This window comes from Acomys minous (assembly GCF_964271855.1).
Source record: "Acomys minous genome assembly, chromosome: 4".
NCBI classification, from domain to species: domain Eukaryota; kingdom Metazoa; phylum Chordata; class Mammalia; order Rodentia; family Muridae; genus Acomys; species Acomys minous.
In genome coordinates this window covers 51,068,589-51,083,632 of record NC_140486.1, presented here as the reverse complement: position 1 = coordinate 51,083,632, position 15,044 = coordinate 51,068,589, and the positions used below count along the sequence as shown (strand labels likewise).

Genomic DNA, 15,044 nt, shown 5'->3' with positions numbered 1-15,044 from the left:
GCTCCTTCCTCCTTCCTTCCCTGTTTATCCAGCCGCTTTCTAAAGGACTAAGCCCACAGGGAATCAGAAAGACAGGTCTCTTGCCTAAGTAGTTGAAACCGTAGTGACAAAGTGGCATCAAGAGGAGGCTGAAGGTGTCACTCAGCAGCAGTGAGTGGCACTTAGCATGCAAGAGCCACTAAGTTTGACACCCAGCATCCCTCCACCGCAAAGCGGTGTCGGTTACAGAAATAAAGGTAGGGCTCTTTTTTCAAATGTAGGCCTGGATGGCACAAAGATTGATTTAAAAAAATTAAAAAATTAAAAATAATAAACTGGAGATCTGACCTCCAGACACAAAAGGGAAGACTAGAAATATACCAAGCCTTCCGTTGACGGAAAGTAGGAGAAACAGTGGTAGAGATGGTCTCTGTGGCTTTGCTCCACAGCCCCACAGTCACCCAGGACAGAGGTAGAGACAACGAGTGTACCCACTCATTTAGGAGAGGATCTCCCAAAAAGTTCTCCTATGATGATTAACAATGTGGGGAGGAAATGGGGCGAAGGGTGTGGCCTCCTTAACACTTGAAGATCCGCAGTTCCCAGGGAGAGGTGACGAGTTCGGGGGCGGGGCCTGGGCTGCCGGAAGCTATGTAATTCTAAGCAATGGGCCCTCTCTTGCAGTCAGTGACCCTAAGTGTGGGAGTCCTGCCTTAGCCCCTCTCTGTCTGGGAGAGAAGGGTGTGGCCTCCTTGTAGGCTTGGTAGGCGGGGACCCTCCTCTCTGATCCCCCATTGGGTCAGTGGTTCCCAGGGTTCTGCCAATGAGAGACAAATGAGATGGGCTGTTGAGTTTTCCTTGCCGCCCATTGAGAATTTGCCTACATACATACTGAGAGGGGCGTGGCCTTCTCCTCACCTCTCTGCACTTGGCTCTGAGTTGGATCTGGTCTCCGGGGATAGGCAGCGTCATGGAGCACTGGCTCATGCTGTGGGTGGCTGCGGGCATGTGCCATTCCGCCTTCAGTGCCATTGCCTGGTAAGGCTTTCCCCAGCCCCATTCCCCACTGGGGACGGTCACTGTCTCACCACCCCGCCCCGCTCACCTCAGTTTTTCTTTTTGGTAGGTCAGTGAATAATTTCCTGATAACAGGTCCCAAGGTAGGATGATCTCTCAGCCCTCCTGTTTCTTATCCTCTGGGGTCCCTGATGAAGCTCTTCTGGGGAAAGGAAAGAGAACGCGGGAGACAATGTCAGTGCTGCTCACTCAGAAATCCAGCGCTGTTTATTTTTTGTTTGCTGTGTTGTTGTCTTGTGGTGCCCGGGATTGAACCTAGGGCCTTGTGTATGCTAGGCAAGCGGTCTCCTACGGAGAAGTGCCCACCCCACCCCCATGGGTTCTTGCTGGGAAGCTATTGTATTTGAGTTCTGCCTTTTCCCTGAACCCATGTGACCTATACCCGGGGAAGCTCACAGCCCTGTTTCCTGGCACAGGCCTATCTGACCTACACCACCAGTGTGGCCTTGGGCGCTCAGATTGGCATCGAAGAATGTAAGTTCCAGTTTGCTTGGGAGCAATGGAACTGTCCGGAGCATGCGTTCCAGTTTTCCACCCACAACAGGCTGAGAGGGGGTAAGTTCCCATGGGGTGCGGTTCATGGTGGGTTGTCGGTGCGTGTGTGTGTATGAAATGTGTGTGCACAGCGAAATGTGAAAGTGACTGGTGAGCTCCTGACACACTACTTCCTGGCTGTGTGACCCTGAGGGTTCTTTCTCTCTCAACACATGGAGCTGAGGGCTTTAGACCTGCTCAAAAGGAGTTTTGCACTATGTATTTATTTATGAGGGGGCATGCCACAATGTGTGTGTGTGTGTGTGTGTGAGAGAGAGAGAGAGAGAGAGAGAGAGAGAGACAGAAAGAGAGAGACAGACAGAGCAAGAGAGGGAGAGACAGGCAGGCAGACAGACAGAGACAGAGAGACAAACAAAGAGAGAGAGAGAGAGAGAGAGAGAGAGAGAGAGAGAGAGAGAACGAACACAACATGGGGAAGTCTGTTCCTTCTTTCCACCCTGAGTTTTGGGATTAACTCAGGTCACCAGGCTTGGATGCAAATGTCTTGAACTTCTGAGCCATCTCACAAGCCTAGGAGTATTGATTGTGAGGGAAATGAACGGAGGGATGCTATGGCACATGTTACTGTAGGTTCCGATGCAGACCTGCACTGGTGTGCTTATACGTGCTCACCTTGCTCTGGTTTACATGAAATGCAATAAAAATGGAAGAAGGGTTCCATGGAGCCCTTGAAGGAGTTACGTTTGCCCATCATCATAAAAGCCTAGTAACAATAAAGCTGAAAGATTACAATAAGTTTGCCTTAGGTGGCTGTGTGTGCAGTGTGTGTATGTATGTATGGTGTGTAGGGGTGGTGTATATGTGTGTGCATGTGTGTGAGAAGTATGTGCATGTGGGGGTGTGTCTATGTGTGTACATGGTGTGAATGGGTGATGTATGTGCATTGCATGTTTGTGAGAAGCATGTGTATGTGGTGTGTATGATATGTGTATATGTGTGTGTGGTATGTATGTGTGTATGTCTGTGATGTGTGTGTATATGTGTCTATATGTGTATGTAAATGAGTGTATCTGTGTGTGTGTGTGTGTGTGTGTTCGAACATGTGCATGTGTATGTGTGTGCGCATGTTTACAGTTAGGTGCAGTAGTTTGTATGGAAAACCTTATTAAAGAAACAATAGGGCTGGAGAGATGGCTCAGAGGTTAAGAGCACTGACTGCTCTTCCAAAGGTTCTGAGTTCAATTCCCAGCAACCACATGTTGGCTCACAACCATCTATAACGAGATTTGTATACATAATAAATAAATAAATCTTTTAAAAAAAGAAACAATAGAGTTGCTGAGAAGACTTGGAGAGGGTGAAGGAGACGGGCAGGGAGCTTCCTTCCTGTGGAACGCGCAGGTAGACTAAGGAGCATTCAGATGAGACCCGGCCAGGGTGTCTGGGGACATGGCCCAGTGGGTCAAGGGCTTGCTGTACAAGCATGAGGACGTGGTTTGGATCTGGGTGTGGTGGCACACACCTGTAATCCTGTCTCTGGAAAACAGGCACAGGAGGATCCAGGGGCCTTAGTGACCAGAGAGTCCAGCCAGTCACTGAGCTTGATTCAGTGAGAGACCTTATCCCAAAGTAAGACAGAGCACAATTGACACCTGATGTTGACCTTGAGCCTCTACAGGCACACGCACCCACATGTACACACACACACACACAATATAAGGCCTCCCTACTCTGTATTCAGAAATAAAAGGTCTTTCTCACTCACCTACGCCAGCTTTGTGGCTGTGTCCTGTGTGCTAGTGGGCAAAAGTGTAGGACAGACTTCAGGAGAGCGAACTCCTGATCCAAAAGCCACAGCTGGCCAGTGGCCTTAGCTTCATGGGTCTCTGGGTTTCAAGTCCCCCATCTGTAGCTTGGGGGTGTCCATTCCTGCCTGGACACAGTGACAGTGTGAAAAGGGAAAGTGCTCTGAGGGGAACGAAATGCTAAGCGCTTGAGAAGGTGAGACAACAAGGCGCCATTGTGTTCCCACGGCCTCTGATTTGGGCCTCGAGGATCCGAGTTTCTAGTCAGTGCCCCCCCCACCCCCCCATTTCTCTCCAAAGCCACGAGAGAGACATCCTTCATCCACGCTATCCGCTCCGCTGGAGTCGTGTATACCATCACCAAGAACTGTAGCATGGGTGACTTTGAAAACTGCGGCTGTGATGAGTCCAGGAATGGAAAAGCAGGTACCTTGGTTCTGTGGACGAGTAGTTCGTAGGGAGGGGGTGGGGTACACCAGAGCTGTGCACAGATGGAGTTTTCTAAGAGAGTCTGGGGCACTGAGCTCTCTTAGATGCCTAGACTAGCAATCCCTTCACTCTTGGGAGTTCGTGGACTGATGAGAGCTGAGTTGACCCTAATCCCTGAGACCAGGAGTTACAAAGTTTCTCTAAAACCAACAAGGAGACTGGGAGTGAGAAGGCTGCGGGAGCTGAAGGTCCAACCCTGGTACAAGAATAGCTTGTCCTAGACCGGCGTGGTGGCGCAAGCCTTTAATCCCAGCACTCGGAGGCAGAGGCAGGTGAATCGCTGTGAGTTCAAGGCCAATCTGGTCTACAAAGTGAGTCCAGGACAGCCAAGGCTACACACAGAGAAACCCTGTCTCAAAAAAACTAACAACAACAACAACAACAACAATAATAAAAAGAATAGCTTGTCCTCAACCAAACTTCCTCACTCTTTACAGACTCAGACCTGTCACTAATGAGGGTGGAGGGGGCTCTCTGGTACTGTTGTTGTAGAGGTGCAAAGCTCCAGAAAGTCAGAGCTGCAAAGAGTCTCTGAGACGTCTGGGTTTGGGTGCCTGCACACGCACCTGTTTCTTGCCTGGGGCGAGAAGCACCTGGAGTGGCGGTGGGACCCTACCCACCCACTCCAAGTAGCTCGGTTCCCCTGCCCCGCCTTCAGATCCACACCGCTTTAGCTTAATGTCTCAGGGCTCTTGGGGATGGCTTAGCTGTCCGACTGACTGAGCAGACTGCGACTCTGGGATTTAGCCGTTTTGTACGCAGAACTTCTCTCCTTGTGTTTAGGCGGCCACGGCTGGATCTGGGGAGGCTGCAGCGACAACGTGGACTTCGGGGAAAAGATCTCCAAACTCTTCGTGGACAGTTTGGAGAAAGGGAAGGATGCCAGAGCCCTGGTGAACCTGCACAACAACAGGGCCGGCAGGCTGGTGGGTACGGGGGCCATCCAGTTTTCACAACAGCCCCCTCACAGTCACCAAGAGCTGTCTCGTTCACCCTCAAAGCCATTCAGGATGACCCAAGGCAGTTGCCTCTGTTCTCTGCAGGACAGACAGTTGAGTCCAAGAAAAGTGGCTTCTGCGAGACAATGCAGTTGATAAACCTTGCTTCCATCCGTTAAATAATGCATTTAATACTTTTTATTGGCATGCTTCCGTGTGTGTGTGTGTGTGTGTTGGCGGCTGGCGGTAGGGGGGTGTTCTCCAAAATGGAGTCTTTTGAGGTAGCCCTGGCTTCCCTGGTCCTTCCCTATGCAATCCTCTTACCTTACCCTCCCAAGTGCTGAAATTACAGCCCCAAAGATTTTAAGCACTTTAACCTCACACTAAGACATTGACAGAGGCCTATAATCTTCCTAAAGTCTGTCTGGGATTTGAGAGGTTGAGACTGTAGAATCTATTCTTCACCAAGGTTCTGGTGGGGTGAGATCGTGAACTCAAATGTGGAAGTAAGTTGGACTTGGAATGAAAATCACTGAAATTTCCCATGAGCCGCCTTCTCCTGGGTATTCTGGTCCCCCAGGGCTGGAGAGAGGCACTTTCAAGACGACCTCAGCCACCGCCGTGAGGGTAAATGGGTTCAGATACCAGGAGCTCCTTTCTCTCTGAGTGTGTGGGGGGTTGGGGGGTGGGAGGGTAGAGGAGACAGGAGGAAGGGTGACAGCTGACAGGTGACAGACAAATCACCACAGATAGTCTAGATCCAGGCTTCAAAACAGATACAGTATCTGAGATTGTGATTTTTGTTTTGTTTTGGGTTTTGTTTTTTTCAAGACAGGGTTTCTCTGTGTAGCCTTGACTGTCCTGGACTCATTTTGTAGACCAGGCTGGCCTCAAACTCACGCCTGCCTCTGCCTCCCCAAGTGCTGTGATCAAAGGCATGCACCACCATGGCCCGCTAAGGTTGTAATTTTTTAAGTGATTTATTTATTTTATTGTATGTGCATTGGTATTTTGCCTGCATGTATGTCTGTGTGAGGGTGCTGAGGCCTCTGGAACTGTAGTTACAGACAGTTGTAAGCTGCCATGTGGGTGCTGGGAATTGAACCGGGGTCTTCTTAACTACTGAGACATCTCTCCAGCCCACTGAAGTCATTTCTTTTGTAACTTACAAAGTGTTTCTTTGATCGCTTTTTTTTCTTTTTGCTTTTTTGAGGTGCTGGAGACTAAACTCTAGTCCTCACACACACTAGGCAAGCACCCTACCCTATTTTATCCAATACTTGTTTTAACTGGGCCAAGAAACACACTGAAGAAGTGGCTGGGTTGGGCCAGGAGCCTATGTATTCCTGGCTGCGGCCACCTTTTCAGCATTTGGCCCGCTCTTCACAGATAGCATCCTCATCCTTAACCCTTGAATAGTCTCTCCTTGAAACTACCCCCAATCCACGTAGGTCTCCAAAGCTCTAGAATATTCCATTTGCTTGCTAGCCACTGACCTTTTCCACCAAGAGTTCTTCTTTATGTTCTCTCTCCTCCCCCTCCCCCTCCCCCTCCCTACCCCACCCCACCCCACCCCCCGCCCCGAAGGCAGTGAGGGCCTCCATGAAAAGGACCTGCAAGTGTCATGGCATCTCAGGAAGCTGCAGCATCCAGACGTGCTGGCTGCAGCTGGCTGACTTCCGGGAGATGGGAGACTACCTAAAGGCCAAGTACGACCGCGCGCTGAAAATTGAGATGGATAAGCCCCAGCTAAGGGCTGGCAACAGAGCCGAGGGCCGCTGGGCTCCCACAGAAGCCTTTCTTCCCAGCGCAGAGTCCGAGCTGATCTTCTTAGAGGGGTCTCCTGACTACTGCACCCGCAATGCCAGCCTGGGCATCTGCGGCACAGAAGGACGCGAGTGCCTGCAGAACCCCCGCAGCGCTTCCAGGTGGGAGGAGCGCAGCTGCGGGCGCTTGTGCACCGAGTGTGGGCTGCAGGTGGAAGAGAGGAGAACAGAGGCCGTGAGCAGCTGTGACTGCAGCTTTCAGTGGTGCTGCACCGTCAAGTGCAGCCAGTGCCGGCGCGTGGTGACCAGGTACTACTGCACACGCCGCCCCGCAGGCAGTGCCCGACCCCTGGGCAGAGGCAAGGACAGTGCCTGGTGCTAACACCGTCACAAATTCATTTGCTGCTAAATTGCACGACAGTGGAGGTGAGGATACAGCTTCTGGCTTAGAGAACACAGACTGGAAAACATTGGGACGTCACAGTATTGGCCTGTAGACCGTACAGATAGGTAGATAATCATACATAGATGCATATTCATACAGAATTATCTTTGCAGAGCTGATAAATGAACCTTATTCGCCTGACTTGTGTGGACTCAGCTTTTTCTGTGCAGTCAGTCTTGGACTTATGCTATTAAAGGAGTTTGATTTGGGGTGTGCAGTCAGAGGGCCCTCAAAGAATTTGTTCCATTAAATTTCAGATCCTGTTCTGAACAGCTTTGCTGCTGGGAAGCTAGAGGGAAGGGAAGCTAAAGGAAAGGGGTCCTGTGGGTGGAGAGATGGCTCAGGGGTCTAGGGCACTGGCTGGCTTTTCAGGGGACTTCCCAACAGCCACCTGGGGGCTGTGAGCCATCTGTACTTCCAGCTCAGCGAATGTGGTCTCAGTGGCCACCAGGCACAGATGTGCACAGACATATATGCAGGCAAAATATATGTGCACGCACATGCGCGCGCACACACACACACACACACACACACACACAAAGAGAGAGAGAGAGAGAGAGAGAGAGAGAGAGAGAGAGAGAGAGAGAGAGAGAGAAACTTAAATTTAATCCCAGCACTCGGGAGGCAGAGGCAGGTGGATCTCTGTGAGTTCGAGGCCAGCCTGGTCTACAAAGTGAGTCTAGGACAACCAAGGCTACACAGAGAGACCCTGTCTTGAGAAACCAAAAAAGAAAAAAAAAAAGGAAAAAACAAAAACAAAAACAAAAATAACCCTTAAATGTAGAAAGACAAAGAGTTCTGTTCCGATCTGTGAAGGAGCCCTCCCTCCCTTCTGTCCATGCAGAGCGGCTTGGGGCAAACACCAGCTTTCTCCTTCTGCGGGTTTGCTGGTGTGCTGGGTTTTTCATCTGCTTATGCACTTTGAAAAAGCTCCCCCACCCCCAGTTAAAGTTTAGGAAAACCAGGACCCAAAATGGCTCCTATTAGTGGATGGGCGACAAGGGCTTACCTGACAACACTCTAGAAGAGCATCTCCCCGGGGGGGGGGGTGTTACAGAGCATCTGGGGGGGGGTGTTACAGAGCATCTGGGGGGGGGGTTACAGAGCATCTCTGCTTGTTATTTTCCAAAACTGGAAACTCAATTTCATTTGCAACAAATGCTTCTAGGATATATCTAAATAGGATTTTTCTCATTTTTTCTCTAAATATTTATTTGTTTTATTTTGTGTGTATAAGTATTTTGCCTGCATGTATGTCTGTATGCCATACATATGCCGGGGAAATCAGAAGAACCTGAGTTACACTTGATCGTGAGCCACCATGTGGGTGCTGAGAATTGAACTCAGGTTCGGCTATAAAGGGAGAATGAGGCCAGGTTGTATCTAAAATCCAAACAAACAAACAAACAAACAAACAAGCAAAAAACCCAAGCCAGGTGGTGGTGGCTTTTAATCCCAGCACTCAGAAGCCAGTCTGTTTTATGGCGTGAGTTCCAGGGCAGCCAGGGCTACACAGAGAAACCTGTCCTGAAAAACAAAACAAAGTACAAACAACAAAAATAACGTAACACGAAAACAATACACACACACTTCGGTGTTATTTCAGAGTGACTTAAGCAACGTGAGAAGTGAGGAAGCCCTTTGAACTTGGACCATATTCAAAGTGTGTTTACTCTCTTGACTTTGACCTCCTGCGGTGTCTGTACACCAAGCCCTGAGCCCCAGGGCAGTGGTCTAGGAAAGCTGTGGATTCTGCTGCCCTGGTTTACACTGTCACTTCCTCCAAAGGTATCTATCTCTGCAATGGGGGAGGAGCTGCGCCTCTTTCCCAAACCTCTGGGTTTCTAACTCTGAATTTCACAGCCTGGGGCAACTCTGCTGTGTAGGCAGGGATCCCAGCAGGGAGGTTTAACAAGTGAGAGTGGCTGCCCCAACCTCCCAGAGCAGGCAGTTCTCCCAAAGGGGTTTTGTTTGAAGAACAACACATTTCTGCTTCTTTTTTACTTACCTACAGTAAACAAATATTCTGGTCATTGGAAAGAATTAAGAAGTGTAAGTTTTTTAAATGCCTGAGAGAATAATCAGTTCATCTTTTAGTTTTAGTTTTAATTAGGTGCATGGGGGCGGGGGATGGCTATGTGCACATGCCTGACCCATGGAGGCCAGTAGGCTTCAGCTTCCTTTGATATTTTTTGGAGGGGGTTGGTTTTTTTTTTGTTTAGTTTTGTTTTTTGTTTTTGTTTTTGTTTTTTTGAGATAGGGTTTCTCTGTTTAGCCTTGGCTGTCTTGGAAGTCAGAGATCCACCTGCCTCTGCCTCCCAAGTGCTGGGAGTAAAGGCGTGCATACGCCACCACGTCCGGCCTCAGATTCCTTTGAAATTGAAAGTGGAGCTGAGGTGGGTGCTAGGAATTGAACTGGGGTCCTCTGCAGGAAGAGAACATATTTTCAACCTCTGAGTGCTCTCTCTGGCTCCAATAATCAGATTTATTTATTTATTTATTTATTTATTTTTGTTTCAGATTGTTGCGATAAAGGAAGCGAAATGTTCACTGAGGAAGTTGGCCTCACAAGAGAATCCACAGGTTTCTTTAAAGTCTAATCTGGTCAGCCTAACCTCCATCGTGTCCAGTTCTATACCCCCCACCATGGGTGTCAGATACAATCGGGAATCCATAGAAATGCTTTTCCTAGTGGCCTGCTTCAAAGCAAAGGGTTAAAAACACACCACAGTAGCAGTAACGCCAGGGAGAGGTACTGTGGATGACGTAGGGTTGTAATAGGGGAAGGAGAGAGACTATCTGGAGGGCAAAGGCTTTGAGGAGGTAGCCAAAGAAAAGGAAAAGTTTTCCTGAGAAATAAAAACAAAAGCACAAAATTACATAAGCCTGAGTGCCAACCCTCAATAAATGTGGATTTCAAAGTTACCCAGCCTGACACCCAACTTGAGTCGTGATACTATGTGAGGGAAGGGAACAACTTGATTTTCTCCCGCTATCCTTAACAGAATTTCCAGCCAAAGGACCCAAGGCACCTGATGCCTTGACATTCCTCCCCTACCTCCTGACCCTCGGGCTGTATTGATATACCAAATGATCTTGCGTGTTCAGAAACAAAAGCATCCCTGCTGCTTTGTTTAAGAAAGCAGCCAGGAGAGCATGCCTTGTGCTCCCCGTGGGGCTATGGAGGAGTTCTCGCTAAGAAAACACAAAGAAAAAAAGAATTTTGTGGAAAGTTTGCTCAACACCCCCTAAAGCTCACAGCCCATTGGCGTCTCGTTCTGAGCCTCCGCCACCCTCCTCCATCTTGCCTTCAAAGTCATCAGCTGTCATAGCAACCAACCTTCTCCCGTGGACCCTCGGCATGAAACTATAGGGATTTAGATTTCTCTGCGCTCATCACCTTGCTGCCAGGGGTCCATCCCAGTCTCACTCAAATGCATCGGCCGCTGCCCCACAGCTCTTCCCTTTCGGCTCATTCTTGACAAGCAGGCCACCATTACAAGGACAGAAAACAAAACTCTCACGTTTGATAGGTTCAGGGTCGGAGCCAGGAGGCAGTTAGTTAATGGAGGCTCTGGAGAGCCTGAACAAAGGGGGATTGACTCAGTGCGGCAAAGTTGTCCCTGAGCCAGTACCTCATGCAGCCCAGGCCCACATCACTGCACCCGAAAAACAAATTCCCGTATTTTCTGTCCAGACTAGAAAATACACTTAGGCTAACTGCAGACTCTTCCCCACTGCCTTCTCCTCTTCTTTCTTCTCACGCGAACTCTGATGTGAGCAGAATTAGGGACTCCTAAAGAAGCTTCTAAAGTTTTCCAGAGCATTCCGGGGTCTGCCACTGACGTGTCCTCCTCAGCTAGCAGCTTGGTGACATTTGGGGTACAGGAACCACAATGGGAAGGGAGGATTAGATCTGTCAAGTGACAAACAACGCCCTCTCCTCAGTCTTCAAATGTCTATTTAAAGAGTTAAAGTTGGTGGGGACTCAGGGTATGGCTCAGGGTAGAGTATGTGCTTAGCAAGCACAAAGTCCTGAGTTCAATCCCTGTAATCCCCTCAAAACACCGCAATGTTTAAGGGGTACAGTAATTCCCCTCTTATAGTGCCTCTGAGAGGGCAATCATCCCAACCTAGGAGTAACAACAGGGAGGTGGGTTTGAGTTCAGACCTGTCACCTCATAAATACAAATTCTTCCCTTTACAACCATCTCCCCCGCAGGGAGCCCCAAATCTCCGGGGACCCTCGAACCACTGTGACAGTTCTGTGGAGTGAGATCCATTCATATGCAGTAAAAGGTGTCTCCTTTCTCCCTCTTCTACAAGTGAGAGAGTTAGAGTTATCAGTGCTTCTCATGAGAAAAGACCTTAACTTTTGATTTGCAAAAGCCTTCCTTAGAAAGATAAAGCACATGGCCGGGCGCCTGCTGCCTGGGAGGGTAGACTCCTAGTTCTCCAAGGGGGCTCAAAGGGGCAAAACCACTAATCATTACGGATTCATTAGAGATCAAAGTTTCAAGGGGAGGGGAGGTTGTCAAGGGAGGGTGTTTACTTCAGGAGGAAGAGGAAGGGGAAAGCAAGCTCCCATTGAGAAAAATAAAAATGAAATGAAAGTAAGGATCGCCTCAAAGGATTGTGACATAGCTCTAAGCAGTCTGGTCCCACTTTTCTCCCTACCACGGGAGGAAGGAATCCGTATAGCAGAGGAAAGAAGAAACACCAGCCCTGAGCACCCTCCATGGCTGATCATTCAAACCAGGCTGCCCTTCTCAGGGCGAGGCGACAGAAAAGGAAGGTGTAACAATGCAAGGGAAGCGCAGACAGAGCGAGGCCACGGATCAGCGGATCAGCGGGGCCTCAGCCGCACTTTGTCAGAGAGGATGGGGGAGTGAGCATGTGGACACGAAGCAGGTGGGAAGCCAGGCGTGGTGGCGCACGCCTTTAATCCCAGCACTCGGGAGGCAGAAGCAGGTGGATCGCTCTCAGTTTGAGGCCAGCCTGGTCTCCAAAGCGAGTCCAGGACAGCCAAGGCTACACAGAGAGACCCTGTCTCAAAAAACAGAACAAAACAAAACAACAACAACAAAAGTCGTCAGTGGGCTGCAGAAAGGCCTTGTGGTTGGTACGTCAGGTGTCCAAGTACATACAGGCAAAATTATGATCAAATAAATGACAGAAGAAAAAGATTTCACTAAGGCCTAGAGAAAAAAAAAAAACAAAAAACAAAATTATCTGATTCTGAGGTTAAAACACTAAGTAAATAAGGCACCATAGTACACATTCCCAGCGGATGTGGTGTCACACACTTGTAGCACTTGCAAAGTAGAGGCAAGAGGATCAGGAAATCACAGTTATTCTAAGCTACATTAGAAAAGAAGAGGAAGCTGGAGAGATGGCTCAGAAGTTAAGAGCACTGACTGCCCTTCCAGAGGTCCTGAGTTCAATTCCCAGCAACCACATGGTGGCTCACAACCATCTATAAGATCTGGTGTTCTCTTCTGGCCTGCAGGTATACATGCAGACAGAGCATTGTATACATAATAATAAAGACACACACACACACACACACAGAGAGAGAGAGAGAGAGAGAGAGAGAGAGAGAGAGAGAGAGAAGGAGGGAGGAGGCATGGTAGCATAGGTCTTTAATCCTAGCCCTCAGGAGACAGAGGTACATAGATCCCTGAGTTTGAGGCCAACCTGGTCTACAGAGCTAGTGTCATGGCTACACAGAGAAACCCTGTTGCTAAAAACCAACTCCCTGCCCTCTTCCCGCAATAAATAAATAAATAAATAAATAAATAAATAAGCCACAATAGAGCTGACATGTGTCTCTCTTGGAGGCAGGGCCACTGTGAAGATCCCACTGGACTTCAATGGCCTCTCCGGAGTTCTGGGATTAAAGGTGTGTGCCACCACACCTGGCTTGTCTCTGTGTTTTGAGACACAGTCTTGCCATGTAGTTATGCTAGTTTGAAACTAGCTATGTAGGTTAGAACTGGCTTCAAACTTTCAGTAAGGACTCCATGCCTCAGATCCCTGGGCAGGGTGGCACACATCTGTAACCCCAGCTGTGGAGGCAAAACCAGGCAAATCCCTGGAGCTTCCTGACCAGACCAATTCAGCCTAACCAGTGAGCTCCAGGCTCAATGAGGGACCCTGTCTTAAAAACAAAAAAAGCAAAAAACAAAAAAACAGGGTTATGAGCAACTGAGGAGGACCCCTGATGTCAACCTTCTACATATGCATGCTCATGTGCACACTTACAAACACACATGCACATCACACACACACATGCATGCATACACGCGTGCACGCACGCACGCACAGGCTGGTGAGGGGACTCGGCAAATAAAGGCACTTGCCATTCAGGCCTGATGATGCCATTAGTCTCTGGAATTTAGATAAAGGTGGAAAGAGAACCACTTCATGTTGCCCCTTGACCTCTATACAAACTGTGGAATGCCCCCCCCCAATCATACACACATAAATTAAGGATAATGATGGTCATAGACACACACAGCTGTACTCAGTCTCAACAAATGCTTAAAGGCAAGCACAGTTAGGCCCATAACAGTGCCAGGTGATGAGCATTCTGATGGACGAGTGTACAAGGCAGGACAAGTGTATGGCGGCCTGAGGAAAGCAATGAGAGGGGCACTTGTTTCCTTCTGCTCATCCATGGGCTTTTGTTTTTACACAAATCTGTACTTCTTAGCGGAAAGGTAATGTCATGACAGGTGTGTGGGCACAAAAAGAAGGGTTTTGATCTTTGACTGTTGACAATAGAGAATCAATAGAGAATAGGCTTTTCCAATGAACCTTGGTCAAACAGGTGTGAGGTGTAGGTGAGCACAGAGGGAAAGCAGGAGACAGTAGTTTATTACTGTTCTCTCTCTCTCTCTCTCTCTCTCTCTCTCTCTCTCTCTCTCTCTCTCTCTCTCTCTCTCTCTCTCATACACACACACACACAGAGCAATAAAATCCTTTGCCCTGGGCATAAGGATCAGAATCAGTAGGACAGGCTGTCATTTAACAGAGCCAGAAACTGAAGGTTCACTTCCTTCCTTTTGTGGCCCCCCTTGAAGGACTGGATGACACCAGTCAGTCAGTCAGCATGAGGCCTGCTTTACCAATTTTGTTTTGCAAAACAAAGCCAGTCATGGTCAAACTCAGTTGGTCAATTTCATAGATTTACACAAGGGGCCTCTCGAAAGCAAAGCATCCGGGAAAACTCTTCCTGGGAGATGATGGGTTAATCCAGGGCCAGCATGGTGGTGGTGGTGGTGGGGAGCTTCATTAAGGTCTGTTAGGTCCCTGGCACCCTCCGCTTTGCCATCCCTTCCAGAGCTTTCTCGCTGCTCATTTGTATCCTCAGACTGACTGTGTAATCTCCAGAGTTTGAAGGACAGGTCTAGGTAGAGGCTAAGAGTGTGTTTCCTTATGCTGTATATAATTCTTCTTACATCAAGGCCGAGGAGCAATTTATGGTAAGGGAAAGCCTAACCAGAATTCGTAAGAGCACACAAGATAGGGTGTATTAGGCAAGGTTCTCTAGCGGAACCAAGTGATGGAATGAACGATAGACTATATATGCATTTGTGTGTGTGTGTGTGTGTGTGTGTGTGTGTGTGTGTATAGAATATACATTATAGAATATATGTATAGAATATACATTCTATCATTCATTCCATATATGTATATATATGTGTGTGTGTGTGTCTCACAACCATCTCTAATGAGATCTGGTGCCCTCTTCTGGTGTACATAATAAATAAATAAATCTTTAAAAACAAACAAACAAGTATATTCACTTGTACATATGGCCAAAATGGACTTGATATGTGGACAGACACAGGGGCATCTCTAGAGAAAGTTCTCAAGAATTCTCCAAGGGAGTCCATGGAGTTCGTTTACTTGACAACATCCTCCAGTGGCCATTTGGTATCATTGGGGCTTAGTAGAGGTTGAGGTTCAGACCAGACTACTTGGGCTACCTTAACAGGGTTGAAGAATGTGAGCAGAGTGGAGATGTTGAATAGTAATGTAGATC

At 48.4% G+C, this 15,044-nt stretch overlaps 1 protein-coding gene across 1 annotated transcript; it reads left to right on the top strand.

Moving 5' to 3' along the window:
* Nucleotides 1-928: 928 nt before the first annotated feature.
* Nucleotides 929-7,121, top strand: WNT8A (Wnt family member 8A). Its single transcript, XM_084779361.1, has 6 exons — nt 929-1,017; nt 1,106-1,139; nt 1,473-1,611; nt 3,657-3,782; nt 4,629-4,771; nt 6,371-7,121. The coding sequence occupies exons 1-6, from the start codon at nt 950-952 to the stop codon at nt 6,929-6,931; spliced, it is 1,071 nt and encodes a 356-aa protein (XP_084635487.1). The 5' UTR covers nt 929-949; the 3' UTR covers nt 6,932-7,121.
* Nucleotides 7,122-15,044: the final 7,923 nt, after the last annotated feature.

Excerpts from the sequence above, each read along its gene's own strand:
- WNT8A (XM_084779361.1), top strand. The coding sequence starts at position 950 with ATGGAGCACTGGCTCATGCTGTGGGTGGCTGCGGGCATGTGCCATTCC. Across the intron at positions 1,018-1,105 it reads GCCTTCAGTGCCATTGCCTG|GTCAGTGAATAATTTCCTGA; the intron begins GTAAGGCTTTCC and ends TCTTTTTGGTAG. Across the intron at positions 1,612-3,656 it reads CCACAACAGGCTGAGAGGGG|CCACGAGAGAGACATCCTTC; the intron begins GTAAGTTCCCAT and ends TTCTCTCCAAAG.